Here is a 13,091-nt window from a genome sequence, read left to right on the forward strand (position 1 = left end):
CCCTTTTTACTTGGGAACCACGGAACAGGAAAAATCCACCTTTCCACAAATATGAACCGTTTTCAAAACATTACATCTATGCCGTGATTTTATTGTGGATATGTAACATGTAACGAAGCTACTGCCGTCATCGTGGGTGACCTTGAAGGTCAGAATTCTTGTTGACGCTGTTATAAAATCCAGGTCCCCATATCCAAGTGGCACAGCATGCGTGCAAACATGGTATTTTAACCATTCCCAAAAAGCGCTCAAATTACCTAATTGAGGGCTTGTTTGGAAGAGGAACGATTTCCGCAGATTTCTGTCTTAGGGATTTTTTAAATATGGCCGCGATTATGAATTATCGGTATTTAAAGTTAAAACACTGCGTTTTTAGCTCTTCTTTTGACTGTAAGTCGAGTTTTAGTTAAAAATAAAAAATCCTAAGACAGAAAGTTTACATTTACTGTAATATTTCTAAAAATCCAAAAATTTAACCTTATCTTTAATTTTCGGGGCCTCTTAAAATCAGTTGTTTGGTTCTCGTGAACCCTTTTTGAAATCCGAAATTGATCTCATTTGGAAGCAAATGTACACAAAGTGGAGCAAAGGCAGTGCAAGAATAACATTTGAGGTAAACAAAATCAATTATTACATTTTTTTTTGACGAGTATTTACTCTCCAATTACTTTTGTTTATTTTCAAATTTTACCCGTTGCCCCCGGGCCGGCCCGGGACTCCCGCGCGGCCACGTTCGAACACGTTCTGTAACCCGATACCTCCCTAGTAATGCGACTTTTAGCCTAGCAACCGACCGCCGTGATGATGTGTTCACAGGTCTCTGAACACGAGGTCACGTTCATCCTGAAAGGAACAGGTGCTTTTAATAAAGGCTGGAGACGAGACGATCGAAGGTTTAGCATGTAAGGGTGGTTTAGGGAAGAAGTTGGAGGTTGTAAGGTCGATGGATGGTTTGTGTACTTCTTTAGCTCTATACAGTGTATGTAACAGTGTATGTCAATTGGTCAACAGAGATTACGTCTAGCTAATGTTTTCGAATACGGGAAAAAGGGCTGTGTACTGACCCGGGTCTGAACATGGTGCGCCCCACAGCGGTTGCGGTCAGATCGAGATCGTGGTCCAAGAACTGTCCCCACTGAGTCAGCATGTGGGTGTAGTCAGGATCCTCCACGTCTGTCGGCGTGGTCATCAGCTTAACAATGACAACGTTTTCCACAATGACATCAATGTTAGTTTGGTCAAAGCGTGCCATACTGAACTACATTCAACACTTTTCGCAGGGGAGTATTGTTTTGTTTCAAGATGCTCTTCAGTACCAAGTGCTTCTATACCCCCATGTAGCCCAATACCTAAGCCCTCATATAGTGATCATAAAATGCAACCGTCCGTAAGACTTCGTCGGATGTCACTGAACTCCTTCATGAAGTAAAATGAAATCAAAAGGCAGTCTTGTCTTTCTCAACGATACGTATGATTGTTATTCAGACCTACCTGGTTGGAAACATGGCGGACGCTGGGCAGGGTGAATCCGTTGTACTCCCGAGTCTTGTTCCAGCCCACGGGCTCGTTCCACTGGTTCTCGTAGATCGGCGGCAGGAAACGGTGGAAGGGTGTGAGTGAAGAGCCCCAGAGCGGATTTTCCCTGTTATTGCAGCTCCCGTCGATGGTGCGGTACTTGCTGGAGAGGCAGTCTGAGGAACAGTTGACCCGGGTCACGGAGCGTGCGCAGCCGGAGAGGGAGGCGATTTTGTTGAGCTGCTCCTGAGAGATCATCTCGCTGATGGAAGGAATGTCTGGAAAACATATCTTGAGTGATTTTATTTTGTTTTCGAGTAGAATAGAGGAATAAGTAATCGTTTCTTGCATAGGACGTTGGTGTCAAAAAGTGTTTGATAGCTAGCTAGCCATAGAGATCAATTTTGTCATCTACCTTTTACTTTTGAATTTTCACCCACCACCTAGAACAATTCTAGCTGTAGGAAGAATCCTACCTCCGAACATCTTGCTAATCCTAAGGTTAGCCTTGACCTTCTCTGCCACCAGCTGAAGGGTAATCTCAAAAATCTGAGCCGCCCGTGCCTCCCGCTGGGCGCCCTGACTCATGTGACGGAACAGGTCCAGGAAGTCTTCTGGCGTCACTTCTCTGAAAATTACCCAAAAATAGATGGAAATATGATTTTCTTTGAATAGGTCGCTACTGCAATTGATAAAACACCTTGTCGCTAGGCTGAAGTTGCTATGACTCATTACTTGATACCTTTATTACTTCTTTTCACGGATCTCATTGCCTGGTATGAGAACGGTGAACTACATGTATGGGCAAACACACGGCACACAGCACACATCACACATCACATGCCGCACCGACAAAATCATGTGCATGCCCAGTACACACGTTGTCGTGGTAAAGAGGTGATAAAATTAATGTATAATGTCATTAACACTTGAACATGAACCTGAAGCATCATGCTCTTCCATGTTTAAACTGTTTACACCCCGTAGTCCCATTTGCCCCTTGATGGCGAAGCATACTCCTCTTCCTTCTTACCTGTTCGGATCATCGTGCATCTGCTTGGTTCTGTTAATCGCAGTGTCCACACGAGTCATAGCTTCAAGTATCGAGGTTGTGACGAATTTGTCGCCGGGGTAATGCATTTCCGCGCCGTTCAGTAATACTGTGGATAGCATGCATATCATTGTACCATTTTTTTTTCGAATACTTCAAATTATACATACACAATATATATTATAAAAGCAGAGCCACATTGGTCGGTTGGGCTACATTTAAATTACTTGATGATTCGTCATGGCCTATGGCATGTAGCATGCTGCATGACCTCGATTATTCCCAAGATCGAACTACTCAGTAGTCAGAAAAATAACCAATATTTTATATGTAGATTGTAACCTGCATTTTGTGTACATCAGCGCTCCGTGTAGGAGAAGAGGTAGAGAAGATTCTGTAACTCACCACAGGTTTTCTGGTAGTCCGGACAGCAGTCCTCCCGGTACAAACAGTCAGGCTCGCAGTAACATGGCTTGTCATCGTCTGTTTTTCTGACGCAGCTCTTATCCCCCTCATCACAGCATTTGTAGCCGCTGCACTGCGCCTCTACTGACGCCAGCAGGGTCGAGATGACAAGTAGGCAGACGAGAAGCCCAGTGACTGACGACATGGTTACCTGCATTGTGAAAAAGAGAAGATGTTTATGAGACCAACGTCGAATTCGATGGGGTACAAAGACAAAGAGGCAGTTACACTTAACTTTTTCTTTGATCGTTCAAGGCCGCAGAAAGGACATTATATAGACTCTATGATGTCCTTGACCTATCCAAGTACGTTATTATTGCAATCTTTTCTTGAGTCAACAAAACCACAATCACAAACAAAACTACAAACACTAAAACAAACCTACACGCACGACCGAAAACATAACCTTTGAGCGAAGATAATTAACAGCTACCGACGCAATGTCATCGACCTTACAGCGTGGATCGACTATAGACACTAGTATCCTCAGCAATTGATGTTCACCTCGGTGGTCTGTATAGGAAAATGGACGATAATCTTGGAGACTGTACAGCACTGTCCTCTATACGAAAATGGACGATACTCTTAGAGACATGTACAGTACAGTACTGTACCTGGCACGAGATCTCTTGAGCTCAATTAGACATACCTGTCCGTCCACTTTGGAAACTGGTGTAGATTGTTTAAATGTCACCTCTGGCGCCTCTGGCGTACGTGCCAATAGCACCATGTCTTTGATATGGAAGGACACTTGTCAGGAAGGACTTCATGAAACTTGTCAGGAAGGACATCATGACACGTGTCAGGGAGGTCATCAGGTCATCATGACATTTGAATGGGGTCTACTCGTATGAACTATAATTTTGAGTGAATTTATACGTTTCAAGCTATGCATCAATATATATTAGGTGTGGATAAATTTTGAGTCTAAATAACACCAGCGCCCGCTGGAACTAAGGCCATGTGGATTTGATTATATATTATATACGGATGACATCCTCTGGGAACCCCAAAACTGACGCGAGCGTGCGAATAAAAAAAAAGTTTGGAAAAAAATGTTGCTTTCATTATGAAATATACGTGGTTATGAAGGTTGAGCAAATGACACAGAGTATGGTATGGCGAATTATCTAGTCTTCAAATTCATTTCTTTACAATTTCTCCTTTTTCGTTTGATTTTGACGTTGTTATCGTTTTTCCAATATTTTTTTGCAACTTACGTTTTATATTTGCTCATTTTGCAATTGTTTAGTATGATTTACAGTATGGATGAAAACTTTTTTTGAAACGGCCGAAAATTCATGCGCCCGCGGATGTCATCCATATAATCAAGTCAACATGGCCTAAATGACTACGTGACTATGCTCGCGTATTGTGACGCCAGAACGACACAGTGTGGTCACCTCTGACGCACACTGCCTTTAAAGTATGCGCAGTCAGTGTGAAATCGTCAGGCTGTTAGACAAGGGACGACGATCTTGGTAATAGTGCAGTGCAGACACAAAACGTGCGGGAGCCGTCGAACCACTTGTCACCATCTCATCCTAACCTCATGGGGTCATTGGGGCACCATGAAAGATTTATTCGACCATCAAACTATAGACAAATTAGAATGCATTGTAACGAGAGGCGTTCAAGGTCTCACCCGGAAGTAGAACTTTATTGTACGACAATTGTACGCGGTACAATATATGGCTGCAAGTATTGAACAAGTACAAAAAGAAATGTATAGAATAAAAAAGATAATTGTTGGGGGCCCTGAATGCGTCTTATTGTACTGAATATTTGCCGCTCAATTTTGCGCCAAAATTTTGGTCATGGCGCCACAGCAACGACGACACACCATGAGAACATTCCGATCTTAAGCCAAATTGTCTGCTATTACTGCCTTATCTGAAAAGATCAGTTCAGCAGCAGAGAGTTTTTAAAAATGGGCAACGCTTTTCGACAAACACGAGTGAGTTTTACAGTCGCTTTTGTGGACACACTCAAGCAACTTGCCGTGGAAAGTCATATAACACTAAATGAAAATATGCTTCGACTTATTTGAAATAAAACAAGTTCACAGTAATTTTGCGCCACCAAGAATTACTGGATAACAATCAGGTTTGTTTCATATCTACTTTGTGCGATCGAAATTTCTTCTTTGGGCTGGGGGTGCAGGGCTTGACACTTGCACATGGCATGACTCTAAAACGCATTTGATCGTCGTGAGGTCGACCCTTTTTAGCTTTAAAGGGTCAGTAAAATTTCTTCTAAGTACATGGATCTATTGACATATTGATATAAGTCACAAATACCAACAATTGTTGTGGGCAACAGCGCAGTGCAGAATTGCTACAAATGGGTGACTCACCTCAACTTCAGCAGAAATGTAGTTTTCACACTCGTGATGGATAATATATCAACATGGTAGCAAAGTTAACAACGTAGAACTTGAAGACAACTACGGAACTCAGAACGATACCGGTAGTCTGGCGGAAATAAAGAGATCTTGTGACTATTCCGACTTTACCCCAGCCGGCTATGTGGTATGGAACTTTTAGATTGAAACAATGTATGAACGTGTATAAATGGAATATCCAACCAGGTATTCCAACACCAAGTAATGGTATATAACATGAAGTCTATTAACATTTGTGACCATAAATTACAAGGAGGATGTCTACTCACAGTGCCAGTCCCTGTTGTCTGTTCAGACCGCCTTACCCGAATGCCAAAGGCGGTGTGACGTCAAAACTACGCAGTCACGAAAGAAGCCATGTCTGCAACACCGCCTATTTCATAGTTTCCGGGTACTCAAGTGTGTGATGTTGTTAGCGCAACTGAACTTAACAGTTCGTAAGATAATGATAAGGATATGTGGCAGAAAAGGAAAAATCATTCGTCTACATCTGATTCAAGTGGTGAGACAATTGGGCAACGCGACGTCAACCTTGAGTCATGTAGACGCACAAACACACAGAGCGAGAAAGAGAGATACATACAATCCAATGATGTTGTAAACCTCCTAGCACAAGCACAGTCGACCGAAAATGAAGGTTAATGTGTAATGAGATGATGGTGTGAGTATGAGATGTGACCCTGAACAGGGTCAGCTGACCTCACCGTGCGATTCAGTCACCTAGCGATGGTTGAGTGGTCGTCACCCTGCAGTGACAAACTATACAGCAACCAATACTAGGCAATACTGAGGGACAATATTGGGCTAGTATCTGCACCTCATAGGGAACCGCAAGGGGGCACCCCTTTACGGTAGCAGACAGTAATGAGCTGCAAGTACCATATAATGATGATTTATGGGTTGGTTTATGGCATCTGGTAAAGAACAAAAACTAATCATCTAAAACTATTTCAATAAGTCGTGAAATGATCCTTTTCCTATCACATGCAAAGGGCATCCGTATCAGAACGTGGTGGACTGGAAATACATTCAATTGAAATAATCCAATATTCAATGAGCGGAATATATAGCTGACTGTAATCCCGGTTCCAGTCACATAGCCGAATATGGCTTTCCGAACACCAGTGGATCCCGGAACTCCTCTCTCCCAAACATTGCTTTATCTATTGGTTAGGGGTAGGTCGGGAGCTGGGTCGGCTGGTGTTTGGCCAGGTTGGCTACTGTTCGGCTGCTGAGAATGTTTCAAAATGTTTAAAACATTCGTGTGTGGACGGGAGGTTCGGCCATGGTTGGCTGGTGATTGGCTGGTGTTCGGGAGTAATTCGGGGCGCGGTTTAACCACTTTTCCAGCTTGGCGTTATGCAAATGAAAGGAGACAGTGAGAGCTGATTCCTTTGCAATTTGCCGTTTGTAATTCCACATGGTGTTGTTGTAAACCACGAATGATTTAGCATGATTCTAAGGGTTACGTCCCTTCTCTACTGTCGTTTTTGGACAAATATCAAGACCCACCGCGTGTCAAGGCCATTCATGGCAATCTCAAAGAAGGTGCATTGTCTCCACTTTGTGTTTCACTTTGTCAGTCCTTTTCAGGCCAAACAGTACCTCTGCTTGGAGATCTTAATACCCAGAACTGCGCTGTACCTTAGGAGGGTTCAAACTCTGGACAGGGTGGGTTTGTGTTTATGTTGATACCTCTACAACAGACTCATTTTTAATGATGATAATAATGATAATGATGATGATGATAATAATAATGATATTATAGAAATGACATACGACAACTAGATTTCCAACGCCAGGTTTATTTCTACATCATTGTAACGCAACTTCAACAATATCTCAAGTTCGTAACCTAAACCGACTTCATGACCATTCCTGATATTGACACGTCTCCTTTTTAATTGATGATCAAAACCTCACGAAACCAGAGATAACACGACTTGGCACAATACAATATGTTTGAAACACCTGGCAAAGATTATTTTTTCACTACTTAGTGTGGGCGTGGCTCCCCAACTCAAAGCTTCTCAGTTCTTTATCATATTATATTATATTATATTATGTTATGTTATGTTATATATTGTATATCATATATTATTGTGTTATATTATGTTGTGTTATATTATATCATACCGATTGCTATGATAGCTTTTCTGTGGCAATGAACAAACTTGACAGCATTATGGTACGTTACTCGCTGATCTCTGGCCGATTTTAAGATCACATAATCAGGTTTTCACACGTCTTCACTTCAGACAAGAATGGGAACCTTCAGTCGACTGACAGTACGTACATGATTGACATGATGAACTCAACATACAGATGTATTGTCTTTCCAGATGTCACGTGTTTTGGGCCATCAAGTAGTCATTGTTTTATATGTCGTTTTTAAATGATTGTGTAGTATGTGTAATGTTGTTGTTATGTATGTGTAATGTTGTTGTTATGCATGTGTAATGTTGTTGTTATGTGCACAATTGGAATCCGGGAAGACTAGTTGCTTTTGCTGTCGCTTTTGCAACTAACAAGTTTATTCTTAAAATTATGCTACTTGTTGCTGTGACACATAAATAGCAGTACTTTACCCTATTGTTCTGCGTGTAGTTATTACACTTTAATTAGTCTACTTTAATTTTCTTCATCAGTAGTTTCATTTGAATACTTGCTGTCCAAGGCTGCTAAATGGGATATGGATCTGTTTCCTTGTCATTTTCAGCGTAATCTACGTCGGGTGACATAGCAGAAAATCTTGACTTACGGCCTTACGTAAATCAACAATCAAAATTGAACTGATTACTGGGTAAAATTGCTAAGCATACATAGACTAATAAAATGGATTAAATAGAATTATTCTTAGGCAACCCTGTTATAACGCAAAAGTAGCTAATGATAATGGCACTTTAGCGTGCATAATAGTTATCTTAAATCAACTTGTGAACTCATTCACAGTAAAGTAAATCCAGGGCTGTTTTCTTACTAGATTGACAAGAATCAGTTGCGGCTGCAATGATGTCCTGACGTCATGCTGATGTTGACGTCACTGCGCGTCGGCAACTTACTCGTTCATACATAGTTCAACCTGTAAGATACAGTACGTTTATGAAACATTGATTGTAAGTCTGCGGTATGTTTGTTGTGGTGCTATGTGTGGTGACAATTCTTGCTAAGTATAAGGTACATGTACATCTTGTTAAGGTAACAATTGTTCGAAAGGAAGCGCATCGCCCACAGAGCCTGGTATTGTGCCTTGCTACATGTAAGTCACGCGTCTCCTTGGGCTCGAGCAAAGATGCTTTTGATTTTATAACGCCTTTGAGTCATGTTAAAACTGTTTTAGAACTTCTAAAAAAACTCCATTAGGAGTGCATATGTCAAATGCAACAAACAGCGAACATGAAGCATTATACTCGTAGTATGGTTGTTGCCGTTACATCAAGTGAACTCGTACCTCTACGACTGTCCTCCCAGAGCTCCAGGTTGATGCCGGGGATGTCCTCACACGCCACCATGTCAGCCACGGCAGTGCGCCGGAACACGTCAGGCGGCAGCCGGGTGATGCCGGTGTTGTCGCAGATGACGCGGGCTAAGGTCACTCGACTGATTTCGTCACGCTGTTCGGGACTGAGGACACCGTCATTCTCAAACCAGAACCTAAAATGGGAAGACATTACCGGGATAAGACTTCCTTCTTTAGACGAGCAGATGATCACATTCCCTCCAAGGACATCTCCAATCACAATTCTACTTTCTTAATCAAAATGTCTTTCAGTGTGCCCTGTTATTACGTACTTATTAGATCCTTGCCTTACCTGTCCCCGTTGCGGTATGCCTTGAACTGCTCCGCCATCATGCACCTGAAGGTCGGCCCGATTCTGGCGCCGTCCTCGTGATCCTCCAGAAGGGCTCCGGGCCAAAGGTCAATGTTGTTGACGTCACCATATACGTCAGCAAGCTTGTCACGTACGTCTGAGTTGGTGATCTCTCCGGCGAGGTCGTCAAAGGATTCTGCAGGTGAACATTAGATAGAAAATGTTGTATCTAAAGAGTTCATATAACCCTAATTGTGGCCAGTCATAAAGATGCCGAATTTTCAATGTTTTCTTAGATCCTACCAATTTCATTTTACCAATTTTCCTACTTCTGTACAATCCTCCTTGACTCGGGTGGAAGCGACAACGTCAATCCTTGCCTTCTATGTACATGTATCTACCTACTGGTGAAGTCTTGATGAATAACACAGTTTGACTACATGTTGAAGAAATGCGGAAGAATCATTCTCCTAATCTGCCAAATGGTCGTGCAAACATCCCACGATTTTTCCACTCATGATCATGTCTCTCACCTGCCCGAGGGAGGTTACAGAAGACTCTCCAGTCGTTGTAGAAGGGCAGACCGTGGTCACGGCCACGCTGGGTGTTGAGAGAGGCCAGATCCAGCGCTATCTGGTTCATCAGGGCGAAGAGGTTCTGGGAGAGCTCCTCGTGCATTACCTAATAAAACGACAACAGCTGATTAGACTTGAATGTAATCAACGTCACGTTCAATGTCGCCATCATCAATTGATGTTTAGTGTCTGTACGTAAAGATCCAGTCGCGTACGTAAGATCTGATCAGCTCTTTGCACCTTAGCACAACCTGCTCGGGGAAGTCTCTGCAAGAATAGATGATGATTGCTCAAATAGGAAATGTGGATACTGCATGGCCATTGCTCTGCATGTAGATGAACTACAAACTTCTTGCGTAATTATAAGTCTATCTGCGTAAAGGAATAGTTCAATACAGAGATTGGGGACCTGTATAATGAGCTGGATGGGTAATCTCCAAGCAGATCATACGGAGGCAAGGCAGTATCCATTGACTAGTGGCTAATGGACACTCTGGCCAATAGATACTGCTTTGCCACTGTTTGATCTACAGTACTTGGAGATTACTGGATGGGTACCTATGTATAGTTTTGTGGCATCACAAAGGCCAAATTGTGATGGATAGACACGGGAATGAAACTAAGTGTCGATGATAATGCCTCACGTCTGTAGGAGTGACCAGCTTGGCGAACCCTCCTAGGAGCCCCCTGACCACCGAGTCTACACCGCTCTCCTTCACGATGCGCCACGGCGAGAAGAAGGTATCGTGGAGGGCGACGTTCCCGATCTCAGGGTCCTCCTCGTAATCCTACAGAAACAAGAAAAATAAGCTGAAGGATAACACAAACAGTGATACTTAACAGATGGCTCTGGCCTGCGATGATGCAGGTTGTACGAGTGTCAGTCGGTCGGTCAGAATAGAGCGCTGATGAATGAACTTATTCTTACCTCATTATAACGCCTGACCGTTCCGCTAATGGCGGCGTGGCCGAACCTGAAGGCGGCGGTGGCGAACTCGTTCCGGGTCGAGGGGTTCACGTTTGGGTCGTACCCGGCGTATTCCCCAATCTGGTCCATCCCTGAGTCGGATATAGAAGGTTATACTATAGTGACATTGTTTGTGTGCACATGTTAAAAACTATATGCCCTCACACCTAGAACGCCGATTCCGAACACAAACAACATAGGCGTGCCTGTTGCCCTAGGAATGGGAATCATAAATTGCAGCAAAGGCGCTGTGTGAGTGTCACTGTCCAAGCTACACACATGCTCCAAACAATGGAATCCACTGTTCCTTTCTTTTCTGATATGTTAGGAAAAAAATTTTAAAAAAACAACGAAAGTTCTGCTGCATACTAACCTAATCGATCTTGATCCTCGACTCGTCTTCCCAAATATCATCACAATCCATTAAGGTCTTCTTACGATATGCTGACCACAAATATGCGGAAAAAGACTCACACACGCACACAGCCAAAAAACAATGCCTCCATTTTCCATGGAGGTAACAAAGCTCAGGGTCACAATTTATTTGTCCAAAGCAGAAAGAGACCGCCATCAGTACATTAATTCTAGCAACTCTATGGACAAATGATGTTACCGCTTTGTCCGAGGATCTTGGGAAGGTACTCGGTGTAGGTGATGTGCTGCATCTCCGAGCCGACGATCTTACGGGCCTCCTGGTAGATCTCTTCCCCCTTCCAGCGCGGATTCATTTCCCTCAGCTTCCGGGCGACTCGGTTGTGCTCGCGGAGCCAGACGGTGTGTGATGCGATCAGCGTGTTGACTTCGTTAGCCCGACCGTCGCCAGCAAGGAAGCACTGGACGACGTCTCCTCCGCTGGGATCCTAAACCGCAGTTTCATTATGTGAGGACAACTGGTGCTCAAGGACTGTATTAAAGCCATTGGGTTCATTACAGTGACCATCCACAATTAGTACATCAATCACTTGGTAAGTCAAGCTTAGACAGAGACAACTTTATCTTTGTTTCTTGTTTTATACTCACTGACCTGCTGGCAGGAGGACGTCTCCTCGTTCTGGAAAGGAAGTAGGTCCATTCCTGAGCTGATGTCTGCTCCTTCCGTGACGCGCAACAGACCGTCATCTGTACTGAAGTCTCGCAGTCTGGTAAGACAAAACGTCGACGTTGTCCATCAATGACGACAAAACATTGTCTTAGGGCTTAAGGCTATGGTGGGAAGGTAGATTGAAAGACCTAAGGAAACTTACGACTCTGCAAGCTCGGAGGTCGAGCCGTAGACTTGGGAGGCGTCGATAAAGCTGGTGATCTGGTTGATCTGTTCGCGGGGGATGACGGTGTTGGAGAGGGAGGACGTCTCTCCTGTCCCGCACACGGCACTGGAGCGGGTGAACGGCATGCAGGCCTGCACAGCGGAGGAAAGGCACGTGGCTTAGTCGTAAGGAAGATGTCACTTAGTTATCCTCTGATTGGAGGTTAAGTGGCCATGTTCCTTAAACACATACACGGGGGTGTCTTGGCCGTTTCCTTACGTAAAACGGAGAAGACTTTGTCCTGAAAGTTGCCTAGTGTCTAGAGAGAATACCGTATAGTTTTTGTACTGGGTCAGGTACAGTGAAACAAATAAAATCTTGTACCTTATCCAGAACGTTGTCTATGCGGGGGTCGTTATCAGGAATGGAGATGGGGAAACACGGCATGATGTGTTCACAGGTCTCTGAACACGAGGTCGAGTTCATCCTGAAAGAAGAGTAGTGGGAAGTTGCAACAAGAAATTCTGGCTACGTGCTCTACTAGTAAAGATAGCCTGTAATGTTGGAGAGCAGAAGACAGCATTGCAGGGTCGACTTCTGAAGTGTGAAGGACATATAGGCAGTTAACAAAAACAATGGGAGTTTCACTGCGCTGACCGTCTGGAAATACACCTCTCGTGAATACGTTCCCGTCATGTAATGCATATTCTACAGGTCGGAAATGCAGATAGGAAAGATGGCCTGTACTGACCCGGGTTTGAACATGGTGCGCCCCACAGCGGTTGCGGTCAGATCGAGATCGTGGTCTAAGAACTGTCCCCACTGAGTCAGCATGTGGGTGTAGTCAGGATCCTCCACGTTTGTAGGTGTGGTTATCAGCTAAAAAAACAACAAGAAGCCATAGGTGACAATTCTCCGTGAAGTATTATATATTGCAACAAAAAGAAGTAGCCATTGGCGACAATTCTCTGTGAAGTGTGATAAATCGAACAAAGAAAAATTGTTTAAAACGCGCGTCGGCTCAGTCATCTTAAGACGCAACAACCAATCAGAGA

The 13,091-nt window shown here is 43.6% G+C and overlaps 2 protein-coding genes across 2 annotated transcripts in view; both read right to left on the reverse strand.

Annotated features, from left to right (window-relative positions):
* LOC109480675 (thyroid peroxidase-like) overlaps window positions 1–3,346 on the reverse strand; it is a 13,436-nt gene extending 10,090 nt beyond the window's left edge. Inside the window, exons 1-6 of the mRNA XM_019782904.1 lie at window positions 2,972–3,346; window positions 2,549–2,675; window positions 1,992–2,143; window positions 1,492–1,793; window positions 1,065–1,192; window positions 795–843 (exon numbers count right to left, since the gene is read on the reverse strand). Coding sequence (XP_019638463.1) covers window positions 795–843; window positions 1,065–1,192; window positions 1,492–1,793; window positions 1,992–2,143; window positions 2,549–2,675; window positions 2,972–3,188 — 975 coding nt within the window. The 5' untranslated portion in view covers window positions 3,189–3,346. The remainder of the gene's footprint in view (window positions 1–794; window positions 844–1,064; window positions 1,193–1,491; window positions 1,794–1,991; window positions 2,144–2,548; window positions 2,676–2,971) is intronic.
* A 3,886-nt stretch (window positions 3,347–7,232) lies between these two features.
* LOC109480723 (peroxidasin homolog) overlaps window positions 7,233–13,091 on the reverse strand; it is an 8,492-nt gene continuing 2,633 nt past the window's right edge. Inside the window, exons 3-13 of the mRNA XM_019782969.1 lie at window positions 12,788–12,915; window positions 12,421–12,523; window positions 12,034–12,188; window positions 11,814–11,928; window positions 11,403–11,649; window positions 10,751–10,881; window positions 10,467–10,610; window positions 9,781–9,928; window positions 9,248–9,443; window positions 8,887–9,089; window positions 7,233–8,517 (exon numbers count right to left, since the gene is read on the reverse strand). Coding sequence (XP_019638528.1) covers window positions 8,513–8,517; window positions 8,887–9,089; window positions 9,248–9,443; window positions 9,781–9,928; window positions 10,467–10,610; window positions 10,751–10,881; window positions 11,403–11,649; window positions 11,814–11,928; window positions 12,034–12,188; window positions 12,421–12,523; window positions 12,788–12,915 — 1,575 coding nt within the window. The 3' untranslated portion in view covers window positions 7,233–8,512. The remainder of the gene's footprint in view (window positions 8,518–8,886; window positions 9,090–9,247; window positions 9,444–9,780; window positions 9,929–10,466; window positions 10,611–10,750; window positions 10,882–11,402; window positions 11,650–11,813; window positions 11,929–12,033; window positions 12,189–12,420; window positions 12,524–12,787; window positions 12,916–13,091) is intronic.

Source organism: Branchiostoma belcheri, unplaced genomic scaffold (assembly GCF_001625305.1).
Source record: "Branchiostoma belcheri isolate BF01 breed outbred unplaced genomic scaffold, Haploidv18h27 scaffold52, whole genome shotgun sequence".
NCBI classification, from domain to species: Eukaryota; Metazoa; Chordata; class Leptocardii; order Amphioxiformes; family Branchiostomatidae; genus Branchiostoma; species Branchiostoma belcheri.